Below are 25,370 nucleotides of genomic sequence, written 5' to 3' on the forward strand. Positions count from 1 at the left end.
TTTCATCTCTCATTTTACTGCATTAATAAAACAGTCCTTAGGGTCATTTTCATAGAAAGAACACACAGTACATTTGAAAAGTGTATGTGTTATATAAAGAATATTCAGTTTCACAATAGTGAACCTAGTGTGGTCCTTCAGTATATTAAAAGTAAAAACATAATGACATTTGTTAAAATAGAAAGTGTTTATTCTGTAATACCATTTTTGTGATTTAAGTTAGAATTAAATATGTTGACTGGTATGCATCGTCATAAACAAATGAATAAACTACCTTTGTTGTGTATATTCTGGTAAAAATGTTAGTAATTTAAGAATGGCTTCAATATTACTGAATTATTACAAGATAGCATATAAGCACACTGCAACTCTCAGTATATTGCCTGTTTTGTCTTTATTAAAAAATACATGAACAGTGTTTAGCATTTTCTTACTTTATCACATAGGTAAATAAATCAAATGTCAGGGAACAACATGTTTAGTTTCAGGAATAGTCGGAGAATTTCATTCTGTCAGAACCATTGTTTGAAGTCATTGAGTCTTATAACAGTGTGAAATTACATATCCTGCAAAACTTGGCTTTCATTCTATTATGAATGAAATATTTGGTGGGATGTAGATTCATGTAAAGTTTTCAGTTTTTCTCTCTAAACCTGGCAACTCCTTACAGCAATATGAGTTCAAATTGTGTAGTGTTATAACTCAATCATAAGGAATGTTTTGTCTTTGTGTACAATGTGTGAAGGATAATAATAGATTGTTTGATCATATTATTTAGCACTTTTTTATTTAAAAAAATGTTGACTAACAGAATGGCCACTATGGAAATTAATAAAGTCAGGGATATGAAAACCACCAGCTTGGAAAAAAAATATCTAATGTGATATTTTCTTTATAATAAGACATTTGATCAAAACTGATGTAACTTGATTTTGTGTGAACACTTTCAGTTTGGATATAAGTTATGTACGAGGTCTGTTCAAAAAATACGCGGACTGACGTCATAAAACAAAATGTACTTTATTTAGAAGTTACAGGTCTGGGACCCCTTCAAAGTACTCTCCTCCCCAACGCACACACTTATCCCAACGGTGTTTCCACTTGTTGAAACAGTCCTGAATGCAGCTTCTTTTGTAATGTCCTCCAGCTCCTTCGTCGCATTTGCCTTAATCTCGGGAATCGTCTCAAATCTTTTTCCTTTCAAGGGTCTTTTGAGTTTGGGGAACAAGAAAAAATCACAAGGAGCAAGGTCAGGTGAGTAGGGGGGGTGGGGAAGAACAATGATCGAGTGTTTGGCCAAAACTCACGAGTTCTGAGGGCTGAATTTCACAGCAGCGGTGCATCTTCAATTTTTCGGTCAAAATCTGCAACAAGATTCAACTGATATCCCACACTCTTCAGCAAGCTCCTGACAGTCAGGCGTCGATTTGCCCGCACCAGGGTGTTGATTTTGTCGGCGTGTGGGTGCGTCAGTTGGCGTGGAAGGACGTCCAGGACACTCATCATCTTCAATGGACTGTCGACCATCCTTAAACCGTTCATGCCACTTGAAACATGCGTTCATGCCATCACCGTAAGCTGTGTTAAGCATGCAAAAGTTTCAGTTGCAGATTTTCAAGTTTAACACAAAATTGCTTCATAGCAACATCACCGTAAGCTGTGTTAAGCATAGCAAAAGTTTCAGTTGCAGATTTTCCAAGTTTAACACAAAATTTCACAGCAAGTCGTTGCTCCTTCAGGTCATTCATTCTGAAATTTGCCAAACGAAAAAATCGCACTTCACTTAAAACCGCGTAGCTAATACACAAATGAAGATATCTGCAATCGGGAAATGGCGTCGTAATCAGCTGATCTGTGCGAACCTAGCGACACCAAGCGGATTCACCTGGAACCAACTGGAGCTGCACAATTCAAACAGTCCACGTATTTTTTGAACAGCCCTCGTATATATTTATAAAATATTTTAATTTCCTGTTTTAGTGTTTAATGAGTGATTAGTTTTTGTAAGATTGAAATGAATGTTAAGAGTGTGATAGTTTGTGGAACATCATTTTGATTACTGAGTTAGTGGTTATATCAATTTCATGTGGTTTTGGTTTATAAGGTCAGTGAATTTTATTCACTTTCAAGGGAAATATCAATAGTAGAAGCTATAATCAGGTTTTTTCATTATGTCATTATGTAGATTTTTATGACATCACATGCCTTAAAATATTTTCTTGTAGGATGTAAACCATGAAGATACAATGGTTGTTGAAAAAGTGCTAACTTCAAGAATAGTAAAAAGAGAGGTAAGGCATATTTGTTATGTTGATTGATTGTGTTTTGTTACAGATACTGTTTTTGCATATAATTCAATTATTTGAAAAGTATTTTAATTTTCATACTGTATGGAATTTTCCCACCCTGTTAATCAATCATGAGGCCCAAAGTTCCATTGACAAGTCAGAGAGGAGAGAACTTACTTTTGTGCCTTTTCTAAGCTATTGTCTTCAGTTATGAAAATTGTATATTTAGTTTGTAAGCATGTAAAATAAAAGTGTGAAAAGTAAAATAATGTAATTTTAACCATCTTAGATAAAATACTTTTTTAAGCTTTGAATACATCAAAAAATCAAAATGTTTAAGAGGAAGTACATCATTACAAAAATGGGAAAAGTATCTTTAAAAATGTTTACTGGATAACTAGTGTATTTATTTTTTTAGGTTTCTTCCAATGTACTTTTTCTTAAGAAATGTCAGTATTATTTTTTAAACAACATTTATTTTGCTACCAGATAGAGCAGAAAATCATATCAGTAAGCTATACAACTTTTTTTTTATTAAGATATTATAATGTTTATATCCTTAGACATTTGATTTGTCATTAGTGACTGACTACCCTTGTTAATATCAGTGATTATGAGTTGAATTTTGTGTAATTATCAGTCTGAGAAAAAAAGTTTTTTTTCCCCTTAAATTTACCTTCCTTTATTTTGAACCATGTAGTATCATTACATTGAACTCCTCATGCATATAATTAGTATTATGTATTATTTGCCAAGCAACATTCTTTTGTGATCAAGATCATTAAGGTGGTTTAGGACTATTCAAGATTATGTCATTAGGTGAATGTAGTGTGTTTCTGACTGAATATGAAGAGATATAATAATAATTGTATGAAACATTTTGTTTCTGAAAGACAACTTTGGATTCTTGTTATTTTATGGTTTTAGTAATTAATTATCTCGCTTGAGAATCTTGCATTTACGCGTGAGTAAAATAGACCATATGTCAAGGAAAATGTAGACAAATTCAGTAATACTATATATCTGTGTTTAGAAATTGTTTTCAGTGAAATAGATTTAAGTATATACATTATGTAAACTGATAAAATGTAACTTAACATTATAATGTAGTGCTTTGTGTTTGAAATTTGCAATCAAATCAAAAATGACCACTCTGAAATTTAATGAATGGTTTTCTGTTTCAAATTTTAAAGTTAAATTATTCTTACTATTCTTATCTTTCTAAATAAATTTGTGTAAGGTTCAAAACTGAACTGTTTTGGTTACTGATGCCAGTTTTTTTTAATGCTACTAACAAAACTGTCTGCTGCTCTGTGGCAAACAAAACAAATGGTTCATGAGTTCCATATTTTCTTTGTGGTAATAACTATTTTGCCATATGAAATGAAGAAAATATATGTGTATAATACAAACAGTGGTTTAGTGCTGTTTTCACTTAATTGTAATAATAATAACAATCCACAAGTGATTAGAAAGTTAACAAAACATATTTACATATTTTTTCATACATAGAAAATGGCAGGAAAATAGCTTGCCATGAAAACTTTTCAAAATGCCAAAATAGTTGTATGTGCTTGATTACAGGATCAAAAAACAAAGCATCATTAAAAGATAACTATATAAATATAATTAATATTGTTAACAGCAAGGGTATACAACTGATGAGACAATGCATTCTAATATTTATAAGTACATAAATAAGAAAAGTGCATTTAGTTATATTGATGGCCAGGTTGATGTTTAGTTTGGCTCTTAGCACAATAGCTTATTCTGATTGTTCATTTATACCTTAATGCTAGTATCAAGTTACATCCTCCCATATTTAACTGTAAATGTAGCCAAAAATTCTTCAAAGTTGACCCTAAGAAACTGTAATAGAGTAAGGTAACAAACACATTTGTAAATTGTAATGATTCATTTTGCTTTTCATATTTATTCAACTAATAAGATCATTTCCCAATATTATCAAGCTTAACTAAAAGAAGACCATTCTCTACCTTTATTGTACATTTTTATGATGACAACTACTGTCTAAATGAGTAATTTACAAGAACATTGACAAAAGCCTACCAGTAACTGCAAGCTGAAATTATGTATTCTTATAAATACTGGAAAATTCATTGGAAATAAGCAAAAGTAATTGAGGAAAGATGAAAAGAAATAGACATGCATGTTTTTCATTTACAGAACAGAACTAGTAGCATTCTGATTAATAGTATAGTATGTTCAATAAATAATGTCTGATTGTCAGCGTAGTTTGAAAATTACATTAAATGTAATAGAAAGTGAAAAGTTCAGTTTAAATATAATTTATTGTGTGTATTGCTGGGAATTTATTTGATAAACATGCAGTACCCTGCTTTGTTTTCATTGTGTTGAGAATAATGTCTGAAAGAAAACCATTAATCTTGGGTCTTGTTTCCTGTAAAGGCCAGTTGTGTAATAGTATTATTGACAAGAAATGAAAGAACAAAAATGCAGATGTATTTACTGTCTGTTGACTTTACTTGTTGATCAATCAGCCTAAAAGATAAACATGTACTGTAATATTGTTCTAAAGCAACTGTGTCAAATTATTACCTTTAGGTTGTGACTGAAGAGTCTGAAGAACAAACATTAGAAGCAGATGTTGAAGAATATTTTGTTAAATATAAAGGACTGTAAGTAGTTCACTTCTCTGCCACGGTAGATCACTGTTTTGTTTTTAATTCAATAATATTTTATTCTATAACTTGTATATAACTGTTGTATTGTATTCTTAGGGCTAGTGTTTGAGGAAAAGTCTTTAGTGATCAGTAACCCTGTACTTCTTAATCATGTACTGGTTTTACATTAGTTATTGTTACTGAAATGTTTTATTATAGAAATATTAAATAAAGAGTACCTCTTTAAAATTTTAAATTTTTAAAAGTTGCACTTTTTTTTAAAATAAATATACTTCCATATCATTTGTCAACATGAAAACTGGATTTAGATGTAATTGCCAGACTAATTTCTGTGGTATAAATGTACATGTAAATGACTTCAGAAAGTTATTTTTACCAATATTTAATTGCTAATTTAAAAATGTTGAAAGTGATCTTGAATATACCACTTCATAATATTAATATTGTGAATTTTATTAGCTACTTAGTTTTTGAATCTGTGTTAAGCCTACGAAATGTATTTATTTTGCAGTTTGAACCAGTTATTGACTTTTGTTTGGCTGCTATTTTCCAACCAAACATCAAACATATTGCTTCTGAAAGAGCTCATTAGCAGAGAGCTGTATGTGTGTGATACATATTATAGACAACGTAGAAAGAAACCAAGTTGATCAAAGAATGCATACCTAAACAGTTACTGGTTTATCGAGAACCAAAACTTGAATTGTTTTGCTTTCATGTTAGGAAAGAAAAAAAAAATCCAGGAAAATGCCTAAATGCAACTGTGAGAATATATTTTGGTGTAGTATGTGCTTGCTAGACTTGCAATAGCTAACATGCTGTGATTCAAAACAAATTAATGAAATTAGAATATTTGATGCCAGATTTACACGACATAAGGCAAACAAACAAATACAGCAAACAAAAGTAAAGTTAGGCAAACAGTGGCAAAATGTCAAATTAACTAGAGGCTAGCACATCAAACATGCTGATAAAATTTGTCTATATTCAGTACAGTATGATTACAAAAAAAAAAACTTGAGAAACATTACTTTTATTGCAACTTTAGTTATTGTAACAAAAGAAAAGAACTATGCAATAAAAAGAAAGTTTTCAAAATCATTTATTGTACACATTTAGAAGTATACTTTGTTTTTATATTTGGATTTGAAAAGTTTTATTCAATATTATTTTTTAGTTCTTGAATTATTTTACATGCCAACATTTTTTATATGGATTTTAGATAACCTGTGAAACAATTTCAACATAAATTTTTAATATATTTGACTTTCTTGAAGCTCATACATTCATTGTGAATGGAGGACTGCTGAAGAACTAGAAAGAGGAGACAGACGAGTATTGCAGAAATTAAAGAGGTTTAAACAGAAGAAGGAATCAACCAATAACTTTTTTGATTTTGTAAGGACTTTGTTTATCAACAGCTTTTGAGAAAAAAGCAACAGTGATTTTTGTTTTTAACATTTGTCATAACAATTACGATGATTTAGTCAAGTAAAGAAACAGGTCTACTGTAGTGAATATAAATAAGATTTTAATTTTTCTTGCACTTCAGAAAGTTAATTCTATAAAACATCCAGTTCAGCCTTTAAACCTTTTGTAGGCACATAAAGATAAAATATTTAAATTTAATGTGTGAGAAATGCATTAAGTTCTAGTGATAAGCTGTTTATTTTTGGCTCAGTAATATGCTGCAACACCCAGTGCTGCAATACATAGTTAATTGGGTTGGAATGTGCTGACTACATATTATAATTGTCTTCATGCTGCTTTGTTTTTGTAGGATTTTTATTGTGGAGATGACTTTTAAGAGCTTTAAAATTTACCTGAGAGCATTTTTTATTGATTTATCAGATGCAGATATTTTAAGACTATGAGCTTTAAGCACTATATTCTTATTAATTACTATTTTTAAGTTTGTAGTTTATTTCCTTTATTTTGAGAGACTGCTTTGTAAATGTGTTTTTAATGTAAAAAATTGTAGAAAGCTCATATATTTTTGTTATAAAAATTAAGTTTGGTGCTAAAGTTATTGATCTAATTGTCAGTTGGAAGAAGAACCTTTTAATCCTGATTATGTGGAAGTGGATCGGGTTCTTGATGTAACAGAAACAAGTGAACTCTTAGATGTAACAGACCTAAGTGGAGAACTTCAAAAAGATGATGCAATAAAAACTGAAGATGTTAGTAAAGAAGAAAGTAAGATTATTGAAAAACCACAGTTATCAGAAGATATAGAAATAGAAAAGTATCTTTGTGAACATAAAAGTGAAGATATTAGTGACATAAAAATAGATAAAGATGACATTAAACTTAAAAGTAATGAAGAACGAACAAAAAATAATGAAAGTATTGAACTTAGGAAAAATGAGGAAAGTGTAGAAAATGAATTTGGTAAACACATAAAGAATCCAGCATGGGTTCTGGAGGAGGAACTTGGAAAAATAAATAAATATAGCTGCAAAGAAGGACCTGAAGCTGTTGCTGTAATAGAATGCAAACTAGAAGATGAGTCAGAAATGCCTACAGAAGAATCTGAACATCAAGAAGTAAAGGAAGCAAATGAATCATCTGCATTTGAGGGTAAACCAAAGAAAGTCCTACGACACTATTTAGTCAAGTGGCGAGGATTGTCTTATGAAGACAGTACATGGGAATTGGAAGAAGATGTAGACCCCATAAAGATAGAACAGTTCTATCGTTTTCGTGAACCACCTCCAAAGGATAAATGGAAGGTATATTTGCAATTTTATTAATATTGGCAGTTAATTAGATAATGTGTGTGTATTTATTCATTCTGATTTTAATTTCAACACCAAAATTTGAAATGCTCTTAAAAGCTGTTGTGGAATTAACTTTAGAGTGTCAAGCTAATTTGGAGGTATTTCTGCAGTAATGTGAAGTAAATTGGTGTATAGCAACTTTCTTGTAAAGCAGAAGTAGATATAAATTATTAACAGGAGGATAACTATTAAAACCAGATGTCTTATTGCTCCATCGTACAGTTGATCAAAATATAATCTTTAGCTTAAGAAGAAACCTAAGCCATCCGAGTGGAAAAAGATGGAAGAATCTCCTGTTTATAAGGGAGCTAACACCTTGCGAGAGTATCAACTGGAAGGTCTTAGTTGGCTGACATTTTGCTGGTATAATGGGTAGGTATATAAATGTTTAGTTTCAAGTTCTAACATTTTTGCTACAGGCATCATTTTTTTAATGCTATAAGGTTTTAGTGAGTTACATTCAAAATGCAAGTAAACTACTTTCTTGTTATGATATTTGAATAGGTTTGGCATAAAAAAGTAGTTAATTCAAATTTTGACATAATGTAAGTTTTAAGTTCATAATGTTATAAGGCAATTAAAAGAAATTCTCAATTTCTCCTGGTGTGAGAATTGTGACATTTGCTCTATAGATACCCTCTTTTCTCAAATTAATTTATCACCCTCCATAGGGGTACTTCATTTAATGTAAATTAATTATTATAATGGAATTATCTTTCAGCCAATATAGCCTTTAATCCGATTTGGTTACAGAGCCATAAAATATAAAAAATCAAACCCATCTTGCTGTGCCTATCTCTCACATCCCCCTTTTTCAGAAATTGCGAGCGGCTTTTCTGCCAGTTAATACTGCACTGCTTATAGCCAATAGAAATCCAAGGTTATAGTATATGAAATGATGTATTATAGTATATTGTTTTCTGTACACAGCATTGTATATTTAGCTTCTGGATCAAACTTTATTCTTGCAGGAAACACATCAATGTGCTTGGCTGAATTTGTAACAGCTCTTGTGACATTGGTAGAAAGGCAAAAAAATTCTGATAATTATGGAACATTGTATGCTTTTCTGTGTGTTGTTATGATTTTTGGTGCATTATTTAGTTAAAAAAGAAGAGTGGTAGTACCGTTAATATATTAAAAAAAAGAAGGGTTAAATGTCATTGATAGTTGACAGCAAAAAAAAAATAAAGACCAAGATAAGAACTTTATTTCATGTTTTTCATGCATAGTTATTTATTACAAATGCAACAAAAACGTAGAGATTAAAACTTTTTAGATACAATTAAGTAAAATAAAGAATATTAATAATAAAAACTTTGATACAATATCTTCCCTCCTCCCACAAAATAGCATTTCTTGGTTGGTACTGTGATATATTATTGTTAATGTTCAATGCTTGCCACTAGCCTATCACCTCCTGCTTCTGCATATTCATAAATGATTATGCAGCAGCTCTCCGCCATTAGTAGTATAACAGTACCCTTATCATTTGCACTTTTAAATCACTCAGTTGGCAGTAGTACTCTACAGATGTACTTTTTTTTTTGCTCAGCGTGTTTGTCAGCATTATCCTTTATACTACAAACTTAGATTTTTTTATTCTGTTTTGTTATTTCCATTTACAGAGGCTATTTTTCTAGTGTATATCATGGATATCACTTTGTGATGCATCATACCACTCAGTTGTGAGTTGGGTGGTGGCATTTTGTAGGTGTTAATGGTATATAGCACTTCTTATGTGATATACAGTACTGACAGATTCCATTTTCATGTTGTGGCATTCCTTCTTTGAAAGTACATTCCAAGTGGGTATGGTATTGGATATAGGTAGCCTAGTCACAATTAGCCATGTGTTGATAATATGATACCTTCGTACAGCAGACCTGATGTACAGTTCCACACACTATCAAGTTTTGGTTGTAGCACTCCTCCATGTGTTCTGGTTGGTATTCTCCCTTCTTTCCGTGGACTGGGTAAAAGCTGCCTAGTGTTATCATCTTTTGGATTGGTGATGTTGTCCAGTTTTTAAGTCCCTCTTCCTATTGTCTGCTAGATGAAAGCTATAAGAAATTGTTTTACTTGAGTAATATTTATATTATAAAGAGTAATTTACATTAAGTTCTTTATTTCTCAGAAGAGTGCTAAATAAATTGGAGAAGAGGAAATCAGTGAGAGCAAATGCCACAAATCTCATACTGGTAATAAAGTAGTTTAATTAAATTTGAATGTAACTCTTAAAAGGTTGTGACATGCACAGTTTGACTTACCCATTGCAAAGGGGTTAGGAAATTGTTTTATCAAATTATTCAACCAGCTTTTTGTTAAAGCAAATGAAATGTAGTATTGTTAAATGTAGTTAGGAAGCTTTTATCAGAAATAAAATTAACCGTGAACAACTTTAAAGGTTATTGTTAATCACCTGACTGTACTATATATATAGTTTTAAGAGACTGTATAATGGGTAAATATCATATCTTCTTGCTTGAAAAGAACAAAGTTTTGTAGATAAATTTGAAGTTTTTTCAAGTGATCTGGCTTAACTTGAAAAGATTCTAAGGAGAAGGTTCATTTGTTTTTGTGTTGAAAGTTTAAAATATTATTTCCAATATAATATTTCTCTTCTTATTGCTACACTCCATATCTGATTTTTTTTTCTCTGTGCATGTCATAAGCATTCTTCTCCCACTCTGTTGGAATCAAATGATTCCAATGTCTCTCAAGTAAATCATGAGTAACTTCTCCAACAATAGGAGCATGAAAAACGTAACTCAAGTGACTCCCCCTCTATACACTTCTACCAAACAATTATTTCTCATTTTGTATGGCTTGTACTTAAATGTATTTTTTTCTTTCAAGTTTTACGCTTGGCTTTAGAATACTTGCAAAGGTAGTTTTTATTTAAATTACTTCCATGTTTATTTAAGCTGTTTTTTTAATTTAATTTCAGTTTATTATTGTTGCATTATTATCTATAATTTGAAAGTTTGGTTGACTCTTTATTATGAATACTGAAGCTTATGTTACTAATTCAGGGATCACTTGTGCCTTGACTAGCATTATGTCACAGGTCTTAGGTGCAGGCAATGTGGCAGGAGATTTATCAGTTTGTTTTTTTTTTACAGAGAGATTGATTATTATTTGGCAACCTCTGATTCCCTGATCTTGCTCCACTTCCAAACACACTGAACTTGTTCAGGTTGAAGAGGACTTGGTTTGCCTGTTTCCTCTTCCTAATTTTGCTCTCTCTTTCCATTGCCCCTTTTTGAGGATTTAATTAGGCCTACTATGATCTTTTTGGATTTACATGACCAAAGTACATATCTGTTGGCCCTCACCCACCACAGGTTTTGGATCAGTTTCCTTTTGCATATCATTGTGAATTCTTTTCTAGACCAACAGTTGTTAGGTCCTGTTTTACCTATTTTGGGGGCAGTCCCCCAACCTCTTGTAACTGTGACCCATGCCTTGTTTTCCCACCTTCTTATCTTCACAACTCTTTTACATCATCACTCTGAGGCTTTCCACCAAAATACTGAAGGGTTTTCTGGTGACTTTTTCTCCCTTCTTTTCTCCGCAATGGCTCATTTGTTGTCTTCAGCTCTGTCTTTGCATACATGGTTTCTCTGTTGTTGGGACGTTATTGGTTGGGATACAATCTTAATTTTTATTCAAGTGGAGTATAGGAGTCCTTGCCACTGATGGTGAATGGGTTCTGCACAAAGATGGCTATAACAGTTTAGTAAAAAGTAGGGTGATGGTACTCTCAGCATGTGGATAACATGATATTTTCCAATATACAATATACAGTCACAAAAGAGTGAGATGTTAAATTGCAGTTTGTCCTTCGATTGGGAGCCCTCATCCTACCCCCCATGTAAATGTTGGTACCCCATGGCTGGGTGTTGGATTTAGAGTAGAACCACTCAGCGTAAGTCCTCACACATGTTTATAGTTGTCTGTATTCCTCTCTAAATTATACTTCTTTTGTGTTGTGGGTTACAGTAGAGGTAAAGGGGATTGTACTGGTTGTGTTGTTTTTGCTATCTTTCATTGTGTTTTATATCGAGGATGTTATTGCTTTTCAGATGGCTCCGTTCAGTTTTGCTGTTGGGGGAAAGTGGATTTTTATTGTATAGATATCTTTTTGATTAGCTGCACTCAGAAATCAGTGTTTAGAGTTTATAGTCTCTTCCCAGACTTTGAAGTGATAATCTTGTAGAGGCATATAAAGGGAGTTACATGTAGAAGTGATACAGGATGATTTGCATCAAAGATACGTTCAAATCACTTGATTCCAATAGCGGGATGGAGGGAACTTGTAGCATGCATAAATAAAAAAATTTCCATGCAGTGAACAGCACTGGATGAGAATAACTAATCTAAGTACCAACGGGAAATACATTTTCAGTATAGGAAAATAACAACGTTCAGGAACTTGATGAATTACATGTTTTGGTATTAATTAGCATTCATGTATATCATAAAACTTAAAAAAATAAAGGTTTGAACAAAAAAAGCAAACCTTTTTTTTCCAGCCAAAACTGTATTTTGGCAGACGAGATGGGTCTTGGTAAGACAATCCAGTCTATAGCATTTTTGAATGAAATTGCCAACTATGGAATTCCTGGGCCTTTTCTTGTAATTGCACCACTGTCAACTATAGCTAATTGGCAGAGGGAATTTGAGACTTGGACAGACCTGAATGTTATAACATACCATGGAACGTAAGAATTATTCTTCTGCTTAAGTGTTCTGTTGATATTTAACTCTTGTAAGTTTACTGGTTAAGTAATTTATTAAAACTAAGAGTTCATTAAGAGTTTTTCTAAATTATCATTTCTTTATTTGTGTGTACACAATTATTGTATGAACTAAATATTCCATTGTATAAAACTTGGAATTTAATTAATTTGAAAATAACTTGAATTATTAGCTTTTCAAAATATATTTAGGTTAAACTTAAAAGTCTAATGCAAGTGTACAGGCTAACCAGATAAAAAAGAAGGTTGAAGTAATTCCAAAGCAGTTAAGACAATTAATAATATGACCATGCAAATATAAAGCTGCTTCTTTATTAGTGAACGTAGTTTCTGCTATACATGTATAATGTTTTATTGCTGAAGTGAAAGTTTTTTTTGTAGATTATACATCAGATCTTGAAGAATTTTCCAGTTTATTACAGTTTTGCACAAAATAAATGTTGAAAATGCTAAAACATCCTGCATTTCTCTATACATGTAATACTACTTTTTGCTTTTATTTAACCAAAATTGTAAAACTTGGAGTTGAAATAGTATTTAATCACTACTTATCATATATCTGTTTCCTTTGTAGATCAACAAGTAGGAATATGATACAAGAATATGAGATGTACTATAAAAATGAAAAGGTAAGAATATTCAACCAGCCAAACTTGATGGTTAATGAAACAAAAATCAGGGTAATAAAATGTGGTTATAGATGACTTGCATGAAATTGTTGCTGATATATTTTAATGAAATTGAGTATTGAAGCAGTAAATTCTCAAATATGAAGATATATTTTTATTAATTAAATGATCTGAATAATACATTGTGCTACTGAAATAATCTAATGTATTGAAATGTAAAAAACAACAAAATTTTGAGACAACAGTAATAGTTTCCTATGTACAGTTTAGTGGTTCTAGATGATTTTGTATCTTGAAGTTGTTTAATTTATTTATTCTAAGCGAGAACGAATCGATGAAATATACAAGTTCAATGTGATGATTACAACTTTTGAGATTTTACTGACGGACTGTCTGGAACTTCGTGAAATCCCTTGGCGTTGTGTAATCATTGATGAAGCTCACAGATTGAAGAATAGAAACTGTAAACTATTGGAAGGCTTACGTCTGTTAAATATGGTGAGTTCTTATAACTGCTTGACTATATTTTTATAAAAATTAATAGTGCAAAGTTTCACATTGTGGCACTTATTTCAAACAATCTTATTATAGAATACTTGTGTTATTGGGGTTTACATTTTTGATGAATAGTTGGAAGATGTGTGGTGAAAATGAAAGTATGTCATGAAAACTAACTTGTTTTACTTTTTTTAATATTCTGTGACTTTTTATTATAGAATAACAAAAATGATAGTGGTTTTGAATCTAAATCCATTAATGGTAACAATAATTAATTCTGGTTTCAAAGAGTGGAAATTTTCAGGTTATTAACATAAATATTCTGAGTTGCAATTTGCCTAAAGTAAATCCTTTTTTATTTTCCTTTAGAGTTCTTAAAAAAATAATGATATAAATTTTCATATTAAGTGTGGTATGGTGCTGAGAAGATGCATTTTCATTGTGAACTTTGCTTAATGATACAGTTATAATTACTTTGTACTTTCAGGAACATAGAGTTCTTTTGACTGGTACACCTTTACAGAATAATGTTGAAGAATTGTTTAGTCTCCTGAATTTTGTAGAACCCAACAGATTTACATCAAATGAAGCTTTTCTTGAAGAGTTTGGAGATTTGAAAACAGAGTCACAAGTGGACAAGCTTAAAGCTGTAAGTTTTCTCTTTCAGTATTTCAAGTGTAATCAATTTTCCAAAAGTATTATTAGAATGTATTTAGCAAGTTTTATTTTAATTTTCATTGTATGTATTAAGGTGATTATGAGACATTCAGTCACACTGTTGACATGCAACAACAGTGATTCCCAAACAGTGTGCCACAAAATTTTGTATATGTATGGCATCAAGAATACTTTTTCATAACCGTGTAAAATAATCTAGTTTATTTTGGCCAATTTTGCCTTATTATCCTAACACAAGGCTTCACAGTAGAGTAAATGGGGAATTCCTGTATGCATGGTGACGCTTGCGTAGCTTCGTTTAGATAATCAGGTAAGTAAAATAATTTATTTTGTGTGGATTAATTGTGTGTTCAATCATATGTTTTTTAATTATTTTATTAAATTTAAATATAATGAATTGTTAGTATTTTTCTTTATTCAGAATAACCCCAAATTAATGTATTTTATATTTTTAACGAGAAAAACTCCACTTTTTGTGTCTGATGAGCGTGAATGTGTTGTAACTGCATGGTTCTACAAGTTAATTTTTAAATTTTGAACAAGGTTTGTTTTCTCTCCCTCTCTCATGTGTATAAACTGCTGAAAAAAACTAAAGGAATAAGTATGTTTTCTTATATAATTTATCTCATTGTTCCAAATGTCATAATATTTTTATTTTTGTAGGTAATTTGCCTCATTTCAGTTCCACCTGTACCCACTTTTTAATGTATGTTGAACAGTAAAACATGGAGAAATAAGATTTTTTAAAAATGACCAATATCACCAGAATTGATATCCCATATGAAACAATACTTTAAAACAGTTTACGTGCATTTATTCATTAAATGTTTGAAACTTTCAATTTCGAGTGTGACCTCCACAGGATGTAACATACTCCTGATTCTGATTTGGCACACTTTGAATCAATTTATCAATGTTATCTTGGGGTGTGACAGCCCACTCGTTTACCAGGGCTTGTCAGAGTTCTTGTACATTCTGAGGAGGGTGCTGGTGTTCGCTAACATTCCTTGACAGCATATCCCAACAATGTTCAATTGGATTTAAATCTGGAGATCTAGCAGGCCACTCAAAAGTCTATTCCTTTCTTGTCAAGGAAGTCTATACATAGTCTGGCGTGTGGGCTTGCATGTTAACCTGCATGAGAATGAACCCATCACTGACAGCACCGGCAAAAGGCCTCACAGTGGGTTCCAGAATTTTGTCTCTATATTGTCGTGCATTCAGAGCATCCCTGTTGAGTATGAGTAAGTTCATGCTGCCACCCAAGCATATGCCTGCCCAGACCATTACAGAATGTCCTCCATAAACGTCGACTTGCACAATGTTACAGGTGGAAAATCGCTCTCCTCGGCATCTCCACACACTCACATGTCCATCATCATGAGACACAGTGAACCTGCTCTTGTCTGTCCACAGCACGGTGGCCCATTGACAAAGTTCCCAGCCCAGGTGCTGACGAGCAAACTCCAATCCCACTGCACGATGCTGCACTGTCAGAATAACGTCTCTTGCAGGACATCTGGCCCTAAGGCGTCCTTTGTGCATACGATTGCAAACTGTTTGGGTTGACACACATTCCAGTGGAATACTGAAGGTCATTTCACAGTGACTGAGCTGTAGCTAACCTGTTCTACAGAGTGGAAGTCACGATGTTGCGGTCCTATCTGGATGTTGTGCAGAGACGACGGCCTTGACCTGGTCTCTTGCCGTAAGAGTTTGTCTCCTGGTAGCATTGGCAAAGTCGATTGATGATGCTTGGTGACACACTGACATGCTGTGCCACCCTCCTTTGGGTCTGGACCACCCTGGCCACCTTGTTCTCTGTCAGGTGGCACCTGACTGCTTGAGTACACAAGATGAAGGGACACATTGATTAAACGAGCCTCAAAAGATCCAGGGTGGTGTTTATTTTGAGAATTAATGAGGAGTGCATAATTTCACTTTACAGCCTTATCTAGGGTACCTTGAGTTGTATTCTACTTGAGTGAGATAAGTTTCGTTTGAGTTGCTTCAAACTTCATTTGCAAGCTTCAAAAATACACTTGTTGACATGTGTATACATTTTTCATACACAACTTTAGTTACGATAAAGATGTACTGAAATATGTACTTGTTCCTTTATTTTTTTAGCAGTTTATATATGGTTGAATCAAGCTGTTAGTCTGTTTATTTTAATTTCATAGTTTTTAAGTGGTTTTGCTTTTATATTTTCTGCTTGTTTACTGACTAAACACACATGCACACACACTTGATTTGAAATCAGAAAAGAGCAATGTGCTTTAATTTTAATTTTGTTTTCAGATATTAAAACCAATGATGCTAAGAAGATTGAAGGAAGATGTGGAGAAAAGCTTGGTACCAAAGGAAGAAACTATTGTAGAGGTGAATACTTTACAATTTCTATTATTTTTAGTCTTTCATTGAAAGTTTTGTTGTATTTGAGTATTTTAAAAAATGAAAATCACATTGATTATAATAACAATTTTTTTTATTTATGAAGAATAAAGTAGGCTGATACCAAATGGTAAGAATGTGATTGATCTATTATAATTTATGTTTAAAAGTGGGAATTTCGAAGTTGTAGAATTTGGAGAGCAATTATTGATTAATATCGTTTGAGTAGGAAGTTGGTGTTATATATTCCCTAGAGAAATTTTAAAAGGTCTAATGTGAATTTTGATTTCCGTAAGTTTGTTGTTTGTTATTATATCGTCATTGTGTTCAGCTTTTACATTTTAATATATGTTTTCTTCAACTATATCCATTAGAGAAATAATGTCAAAAAATCAGAAAATTGAAAATAAACTCTGAAGACAACATTAAAATTCTTGAAAAGGAATGACATTTTTGTATAAAAACAAATGAGCTAATTTTGCTGAATAAATAATTTACTCTGCTCTTGCTAATTGTTATTGCTTATTAGTTAATAATGTACATTTACTGCACAATGATGACTTGCCATGCTAATACTGAGAGATCACCAGCCTTGGCTGTTGATTGCATTGAGTTAAAGCTATCATTTGTTTGACTGAGTGCAGGAAATTCTGTTTTCAGTAGATAATTTTAATTTTGATGGAGATAGAATAAAAAATGAATTACGTAAATCAATTTTTTTAAGCCAAACTGCTCACTAAGTACATCAAAATTAGAATTGATGTTTAATTGGGGGGGGGTACAAATCAGTTCTTTCCTCTATTTTTTTCCATAAATATTTAAGTAGCACAATATTTTTTTATGATCTTTTGTTCCTTGCATTTTGATAGAATATTTTTGATCTTATGATATGATTGATCTCATTTGTTTTTATGCAGTCGAGCTTGTGTAATAAAAGCATTCATTGGTTGTTTTGAATGACCAGTAGAAAGTGTTTGACAAAACTTTATACATTTATAATGCTGTTTTATTGACACTACTGGAAGTTTACACAGGTTAAACAAACAAACACATTTACTAATAATTATCATCTGTATTATTTTGATATAATGCCACACCAGCTACTGATCAGTAGATAAGTGTGCAGGAATAAAGTACTGTATATCATAAATAATATATGTGATAACTTTTTAATGTTTCAAGCAGGTGTAAAATAATTAGAAAGATTTTCCACTATTTGTATTCAACGAAATGCTGAAGCATAAATAAAACAAAATATATGAATTTCAAGAGAGATGTTTTAATTATAAGTGGAAGGTGCAGTAATGCATTTTTATTTAGTTTAAGATTTGCGTTTTTATTGTGTGTGTGTTATTTCCATAAGTAATTTGTAATTTACATTTTTATTAATGTTTGCATTAACTTCATGTCAATTGATGTTTATTTATATTAGGTGGAACTTACAAATGTCCAGAAGAAGTACTATAGGGCTATCTTGGAGCGTAACTTTACCTTCCTTACTAAAGGAAGTACAGGGACTAATGTACCAAACCTGATGAACACCATGATGGAACTTAGAAAATGCTGCATTCACCCTTATTTGATTAATGGTGAGTTAAGTTAACAAATACACAAAATCTACAGTTTAAAAAAGTTTTGTGAAAGAAAATTGTTGGTGATAAATTACAATGTGTAATATTTTTACCACTTTAAAAGAAAATCTTGGGAAAGTGTTTTGAGAAGGGCATGTTTCTTGTGCCTTTCATATTTCTCCTGATGAAGAGATTGACTAAAATGTCAGTAAAAATATTTTATATGAGTTAAGACACCTGTAGGTGCTGTTTGAATGTTTTTTAATGCTGATTTTTTGATGTATTTAATTCATTGTGAATAAATTGTTTTTTGTTACTGTTTTATAAGTGGATAGTTGCCTTTGATGATAAAATCATTGTTATAATATTTTGAAAGTTTATTTGACACCATTTTCCAAAAGCACAGTTTTAAGGTTTTTTAAAATTAAACTCATGCAAAAATAAGCTATAGGAATGATTCTTTTTTTCAGGTGTTATAGAATTTTCATTTCTGGATAGCTGAAATTTCTAACTGCTTGTATTAATTAAAATTTATAATTATCTTATTTTTCTCGGGTTTAATGCAGTTTTAAAAACTATTTATTGAGCTCTGGGAAATAAAAAAAAAATTATCTTGTTAGGTGCTGAAGAACAAATCATATCTGAGTTTAAAGCAGAACATGGGGATGTACCTGAAAGTAATCTAAGTGCAATGATCCAAGCTTCAGGAAAGTTAGTGCTACTTGACAAGTTATTGCCTCGACTGCGTGCTAATGATCATAGAGTGCTGGTTTTCTCACAAATGGTTCGATGTCTTGATATCCTAGAAGACTATCTTGTTCATCGTAGGTAAGTTTATAGGACTTTCATTGTATAATTTTAGGTTTTTGTGGTGGAGAAGAAGGACACTTGGCATAGGTAATCATATAAATTGTATTGAAAGTTATAAGTCCTTATTTAGGAACTATTTCTATTCTCTTCAGTGATTAATATAAATCTTTAAGAGTTGTGTAAGCTGTGACAAAATAGTGCAAGAACTTAAGACAGTTTTGCACACAAAAAAGTTATAAAAGTTAAATCTTTCAACATGTACTTGGTTCCTGGGACTAACATCATAAGCATGTTTTACTTGTTATAGTTTTCAAGTTATAATTTTCAAATTAGTAAGTTTATGTTCACAAAATTTGGCAGATTATCAGTAAACATTAGAAGTTTTCATATGCAAAATATCAGATTATTTTGTTAAGTCTGAAGGTTAGGCAGTGTTTTTCTCGTACCTTTTTTATTTTTAAATATTGGTTGTCCAACATGCAAAGTAATTTTCATTTTAAAATTAATTTAAGTTTAATATAAATAGCACAAATATAACATACAGTTATACATATTTGTTACTTTTATCATATTGACCTTTCAGTAGTGCCCAGCTAGAAATTGTAGTCATATGGCATGTGCATTTATTTTACTATATAAAACTGACATTTAAGCTTTAGGAAGTGACTTTCTTAGCTGTGTCTTAGTGGAGTAGTATTTTGTTAAATACAGCCACATTTCAGTTTTAATAAATTATATGTCCATTTACATGTTTATTGCTTTCAACAAGTTCTTAAATGTATTTTTCTTAAAACATAGAATAGTAAATAAAGAAGTAAAGCAAACAATCATCTCTTCTAGTTATAACTTTTGTACTTGGTTGCTAAGCCTTAAGAAATTTTGCATGTGGAGGATGTGAAACAAAATAATCTTTGATTTTATACATATATCCAAACAACCAAAAAAACTTAAACTGCTATATCAGTGTTATAGAATTTCACTATTATTTATCAAGCTTATTAACGAATCTGTATTTGGGTCTTAAAAAAACTTGAAATTTCAAGTGGACTTAAGACTCAAATTGCCAGTTTGAAGATTTGTGTCAGAAGAATGATATGACTACTTAATAATTAAAAATAGGTGAGAAAACCACTAGGTTGACTTTCTAAGCTTTCAATTAATTATTCACATGCCATAGATTAAAAAGTAAAGTGTATTTTATGGAACATTTCCAGAAATAGAAAATTGTTATAAACTTCTGATTTGAATAAGTTCTGCATTCAGCATACCATGTGACACAAAAATCAATATGTAGGATTCCTTATTTGGTATTTACTTTTATATTAAGGAATTAACTAAAATTCTTATCTACAATTTATACCAAACTTACTGATGTACATTCATAAAATATTAGTTCAATAAAAAATTTTAATGCAAGTTAACAAATACAGTGTGACATGGCCTTTGACATATTCCCTGTCACCATACGGTTTTCAAAACCAGTATAAAGGTTTTTTTCTTTTTTTATTATTTCAAGCTTGCAATCTTTTGTTTGAATTTAATGGTAATAGACATTAAGAAGAAGTGATTTATGTGTATAAGCTATGTTCATAGAAGTAACAAAACCTTGTAACTGCATTAGTGGGTTATCTGAAAGCCAGTTAGATTATAGTAGTTTTGGGACATTCTCTTCATTTGACTGAATTTGTTGTGATCTGAAATTTATAATTGAAAGGTACACAAGTTTTTTTTAAATGACAAATTTAGAGAAAAAAATAGACTTGTGTAACTGCTTATTTGGGTATGTAATTTCATTCCCTGTTGTATATCAGTGCTGGAAAATCCATTGATATGTTGCCTTTCAAAGAAGAATAAACTGCTTGCCTGGTACAAGTCAGGCAATAAAACATGAAAATTTTCACTTCACTCTACATTGATGGTTTAGTTCATGTCAGTGTTAGGTTAGAAAAGTAATAGATAGTGTGATTTTTTTAACTTGAGAAACTTTTGATATTTATTTAGGAGGTTATAGAAGTTATGAAAACAAAATATGAAAAGTGTGAGATATAAATGTATTTTTATTGTTAGCACGAAAACTGCATCTTAGACTGATTTCCTGAAGGCTTTGTAAATTCACAGACAAATCTGTAGTAAAATTACTCTATTAAAACAAAATCTTGTCTTTTGTGTACAACACATTTGTAATGTTTATCGAAATCTTGCCAAAATTTTAGTTAAATGCACTCAGCACATTCCAAGCTATAGTAGTATGTTTAGTTTTATGGTTACATGGTTGTTGTAAGGTTAATCAAGTTAGGTTAACTGATTTTTATAATTTATGTGGTATAATTAGAAAAGTTATATTCTGAAATTTTGAAACTTTCAATAATACATTTAGAATGTATATTTTGAGTAGGTAATATCTTAATTGTAAACTTTATCACGTTAATTGTGTGTCTTACTGTGGAATTCTAAGTTCTGTGAAAAGGTTAGAAGTGGTTATTTTATGTCTAAATAACTTAAAAATTCTAAGTTTGTATTTAGATTTTAAAGTTAGTTATTAAGGTATTTATCATATAATGTTAACTAAAAAGGGTTATTTTCTAATTTTTAATGGTTAAATATTTTTCTTGGATTAATGAAGTTTTATTTTTTCACTTCTGATAAGTAATATAAGGATTTGTGAAAAAAAAGTGCACTAATTAAGAAGTTATAGTTTTTCTGTGTATCTTGCATGTGTTGTTTTCAAGGTTATGAAATCATAAACGGTTAAGTGCTAAGCCTGTTTAATTTACCAGAAAAATATTTTTGATGTAATATTGTTTTTCATAATATCTAATTACACAGGTATCCATATGAAAGAATAGATGGGAGAGTGCGTGGCAACTTGAGGCAGGCTGCTATTGACCGATTTTGCAAACAAGGTGAGTAATTCTATAGTGTTTCTTCTGAAGGTATATTAGCTAAATTCTTCCTGAACAGCATGCCTTTATTAACTTGTGTATCTTAAGATTTTATTGAATAGCATAGTTTCTCCATATTGATATATCATGTATTATTTAGCAATCTGCTATAGAACAGAGATTGTTGAGTTATTAATTTTTTACATTTAGTTGCATTATTATGTATTTATGCTACACTTGACCAATTTATTATGCATTTTAAAACTGCAGGCATAATGAAAGTTGTGTCTTAGAATTATGAAAACAGGAGAGGCTGTTATTTGTTTGTAATTCCTATTATGTAAATATGACTTGCAAAGCAAAGTAATCACAGTGGTGAATTATGACAAGTAAAAACAAATGTACAGGTTTTACTTTTGACTGAGTTTCAAGGCAACAATGTAAGCAGAGCACTAATGTTAATTCTTGAATAAACTTTGTAAAAGTTTGCATCTTTGGGAAATGTGATTGAATGCATAGTGAGCTGTTATTCCTTTTTTCAATTTCAAGAGGAAAGATTTTGGGATTCTTTTGCTATTGGGCATTAAAGGAGCACTTCTCAGTAATATAAAGATAAAAGATTTTACTGACTTTTGTTAGATATTTGCACTTTATAATGATTAACACAAAATAGGTTGAACATTATATTCTGAGATTGGATGTCACATGAAATTTGTGTTTTATATATTTCGTAATAATATTTTCTTGTGTGTATGAAACCATTTTCTTTGATTTTAGTTTCCTCTTTGGTAATCAGCTTTGCTGAAAATGACCAAGGCAAAACATGGAATATATTTTTAAAAATTCATTAAACATTTAAATTATGAATTTTTAAACAAATAATACGTAATTAATTAAAATATAAAAGTAAACCTATGTGCAGTTTATCTGTATATCAAACTAATATCTGTAAGAATAGAAAAAGTAACCAATTGGTTGGGACCCTGCTTTCAACAGTGGACTAAATGTTATTTTGCCTGTTTGTAAACATAAATATGTCTACATTTACTGTTAATTTGGAGACATTTCAATGGAATATTGTTCTTTCTTTGGAAATGGGCATAATTTATTTTCAACTTAAATAATTTTTTTAGTTTTTCTTCAACACAACTTTTTGGAACTTGACTTGAGTAACTCGGAAAATAAAATATACACGTACTTTGAACGTTTGCAAGAAAACACCTAAATTACACCACTTTCTAAAGTTAAGGAATTTTGAATCACAGGATCATTGTGATAACTGAAATATGAAATTATTGTTTGAGTTTCTTCTGAAATAAAGGAATAAATTCTGAAATATATAATGCTTGGAATTATTTTCTTTATAAAAATAGTTTTATTAAAATACATTGAAATAAGTAATTTAATTTAATTTTAAATGTAAATCAGTAATGTGCAGAAAGGTTTGTTTTTTTTAAAATAGCATTGTCATTATGTGGTTAAAGTAATGGGCAAGTTTTGTATAGTTGGGGATTATTTTGTGTGTTTTGTGTATATTGTCTAAGTAAACAAAAATCTGTTTTAGTAGATTCTGGTGTTAGTATTTTGGACTGTTTCAGTTAATACCTAATGAGTATTGACCAGTTTATTTTTACTGAATTTGACCAATCTATAATTTTCTTTAAGTAGTTCATATTTTGACATTGTTTTTCATGAGAATCTTGCCTGTTTATCTTTTTACTTTAAGAAGCTGAGTTGTTTGTTTTGTTCATCAGATTCTGACAGGTTTGTGTTCTTGCTCTGTACAAGAGCTGGTGGACTTGGTATTAACTTGACAGCAGCTGATACTGTTGTCATATTTGACTCAGATTGGAATCCTCAGAATGACCTTCAGGTAGAGTAATTAATTGGTGCACTTTATTTATATAATATGTAAAGCTTCTAAACAAAGTAATTAAAATGCTTTTTATTCTCTTTGTGAGAACATTAACTACAAGTAAATCATGAATTATTCATATATCGTTAAAAAACGTTTGTTTTACTTTTAATGTATAAACAACTGTTTTTTTTATTTTAAAACTAAATACTAGAATTTTTTTACACAGATTCTTTTAGTCAAATATTTTATGTTTTGTAATTAGGTGTACAAAATCAGTGAGGATTAACTGATTGTTTAAAAGAAAGTATAATTTGTAGAAATAATGTTAATGATTAGGTTTTAAGAATAAACTATTTCCTAATATACTGGACTTTTGCGCAAATTTTTGTTACTGTAGTTTACTGACAAAGTATTTCCAGCACAATCCTAGTGTAAGCATTTAAAACCTGAAATATAATTTTATTTTTAAATGTTAAAACATCAGTGTAAGGTATTTTTGTGACATAGCTTGATTTCCTTTTGACACTTTTACCTTTTCCAGGCTCAAGCCAGATGTCACAGGATAGGACAGTCAAGAGCTGTTAAAGTGTATCGACTAATCTGTAGAAATACGTATGAAAGGGAAATGTTTGACAAAGCAAGTTTAAAATTGGGGTTGGATAGAGCAGTTCTACAGTCCATGAATTCTCAGAAAGAAGGTCCTAGTTTGGTGAGAGTCATTTAGTACACTACATTAATAAATTGCTCTCTTTTTCAGATATTTCAGGAAAGAATACCATAAATTGAATTTTTTACTTGATGTGCATTTTTTCTTTTCCTTTTGTGAATCATGGGCATAAAATATAGATTAGAAATAAGTTTTATTCATCTTTATTTTGTTAATTTGTAAATGAAATTCAGTTTTATTTCTCCATTTTTGATACGTGTAACATCACTATACTTTGCTAATTTCATGCCTATTGAAATTTGTTGAATAAGTTGTTTCATCTTTTGTTTTCTTGAGTTACTACACTGTAGAAAAAGTTTATGTTATTTTAAAGTTGAAAATAGGTTCAGAAGATGAAGAAAAGTAATTTATTGAAAGAAAAATGCTTGATCACCAAATAAATTAAGTTTGAACAGCACATTATGTTTAATGTATTTATAGGGAGGGCAAATGACTAAAAAAGAGATAGAAGATTTGCTCAGAAAAGGAGCCTATGGGGCTCTAATGGATGATGATAATGCAGGAGACAAGTTCTGTGAAGAAGACATTGATCAAATTTTGGAACGCCGGACACGTACCATCACCATTGAGAGTGAAGGAAAAGGCTCAACTTTTGCTAAAGCAACATTTTCTGCAGGGAATATCAAAGATGATATTGCTTTAGATGATCCAGAATTTTGGGAAAAATGGGCCCAGAAAGCTAATATTGATGTAGATGAACTTAAAAATAAAGTAAGTAAAAGGAGCAAAAAGTGAAAGTGACACAGTAAGTGAATATTGAAATTAATGAAAGAAAGAATGGGAAAAATACAACTTCTAGCCCTTTTGTTGGTTATATGGAGTTGGC

At 30.8% G+C, this 25,370-nt stretch overlaps 1 protein-coding gene and 1 non-coding gene across 6 annotated transcripts in view; both read left to right on the top strand.

Annotated features, from left to right (window-relative positions):
- kis (chromodomain helicase DNA binding protein kismet) overlaps positions 1-25,370 on the top strand; it is a 149,091-nt gene that overhangs the window by 68,157 nt on the left and 55,564 nt on the right. For all 5 annotated transcript variants that reach the window (XM_076497301.1, XM_076497320.1, XM_076497309.1 and 2 more), the window contains 16 exons: positions 2,226-2,291; positions 4,875-4,948; positions 6,232-6,352; positions 7,000-7,686; positions 7,979-8,106; positions 12,273-12,461; positions 13,072-13,126; positions 13,448-13,624; positions 14,112-14,273; positions 16,604-16,684; positions 18,129-18,285; positions 18,888-19,095; positions 21,904-21,980; positions 23,714-23,832; positions 24,359-24,526; positions 24,965-25,255. In XM_076497301.1, coding sequence (XP_076353416.1) covers positions 2,226-2,291; positions 4,875-4,948; positions 6,232-6,352; positions 7,000-7,686; positions 7,979-8,106; positions 12,273-12,461; positions 13,072-13,126; positions 13,448-13,624; positions 14,112-14,273; positions 16,604-16,684; positions 18,129-18,285; positions 18,888-19,095; positions 21,904-21,980; positions 23,714-23,832; positions 24,359-24,526; positions 24,965-25,255 — 2,760 coding nt within the window. The remainder of the gene's footprint in view (positions 1-2,225; positions 2,292-4,874; positions 4,949-6,231; positions 6,353-6,999; positions 7,687-7,978; positions 8,107-12,272; positions 12,462-13,071; positions 13,127-13,447; positions 13,625-14,111; positions 14,274-16,603; positions 16,685-18,128; positions 18,286-18,887; positions 19,096-21,903; positions 21,981-23,713; positions 23,833-24,358; positions 24,527-24,964; positions 25,256-25,370) is intronic.
- LOC143233874 (small nucleolar RNA U6-53/MBII-28) lies at positions 17,245-17,339 on the top strand. Its single transcript, XR_013018368.1, has one exon. It is a non-coding gene; the product is annotated as a small nucleolar RNA U6-53/MBII-28 (small nucleolar RNA).

The sequence above is a fragment of the Tachypleus tridentatus genome, chromosome 1, assembly GCF_004210375.1.
Source record: "Tachypleus tridentatus isolate NWPU-2018 chromosome 1, ASM421037v1, whole genome shotgun sequence".
Classification (NCBI taxonomy): domain Eukaryota; kingdom Metazoa; phylum Arthropoda; class Merostomata; order Xiphosura; family Limulidae; genus Tachypleus; species Tachypleus tridentatus.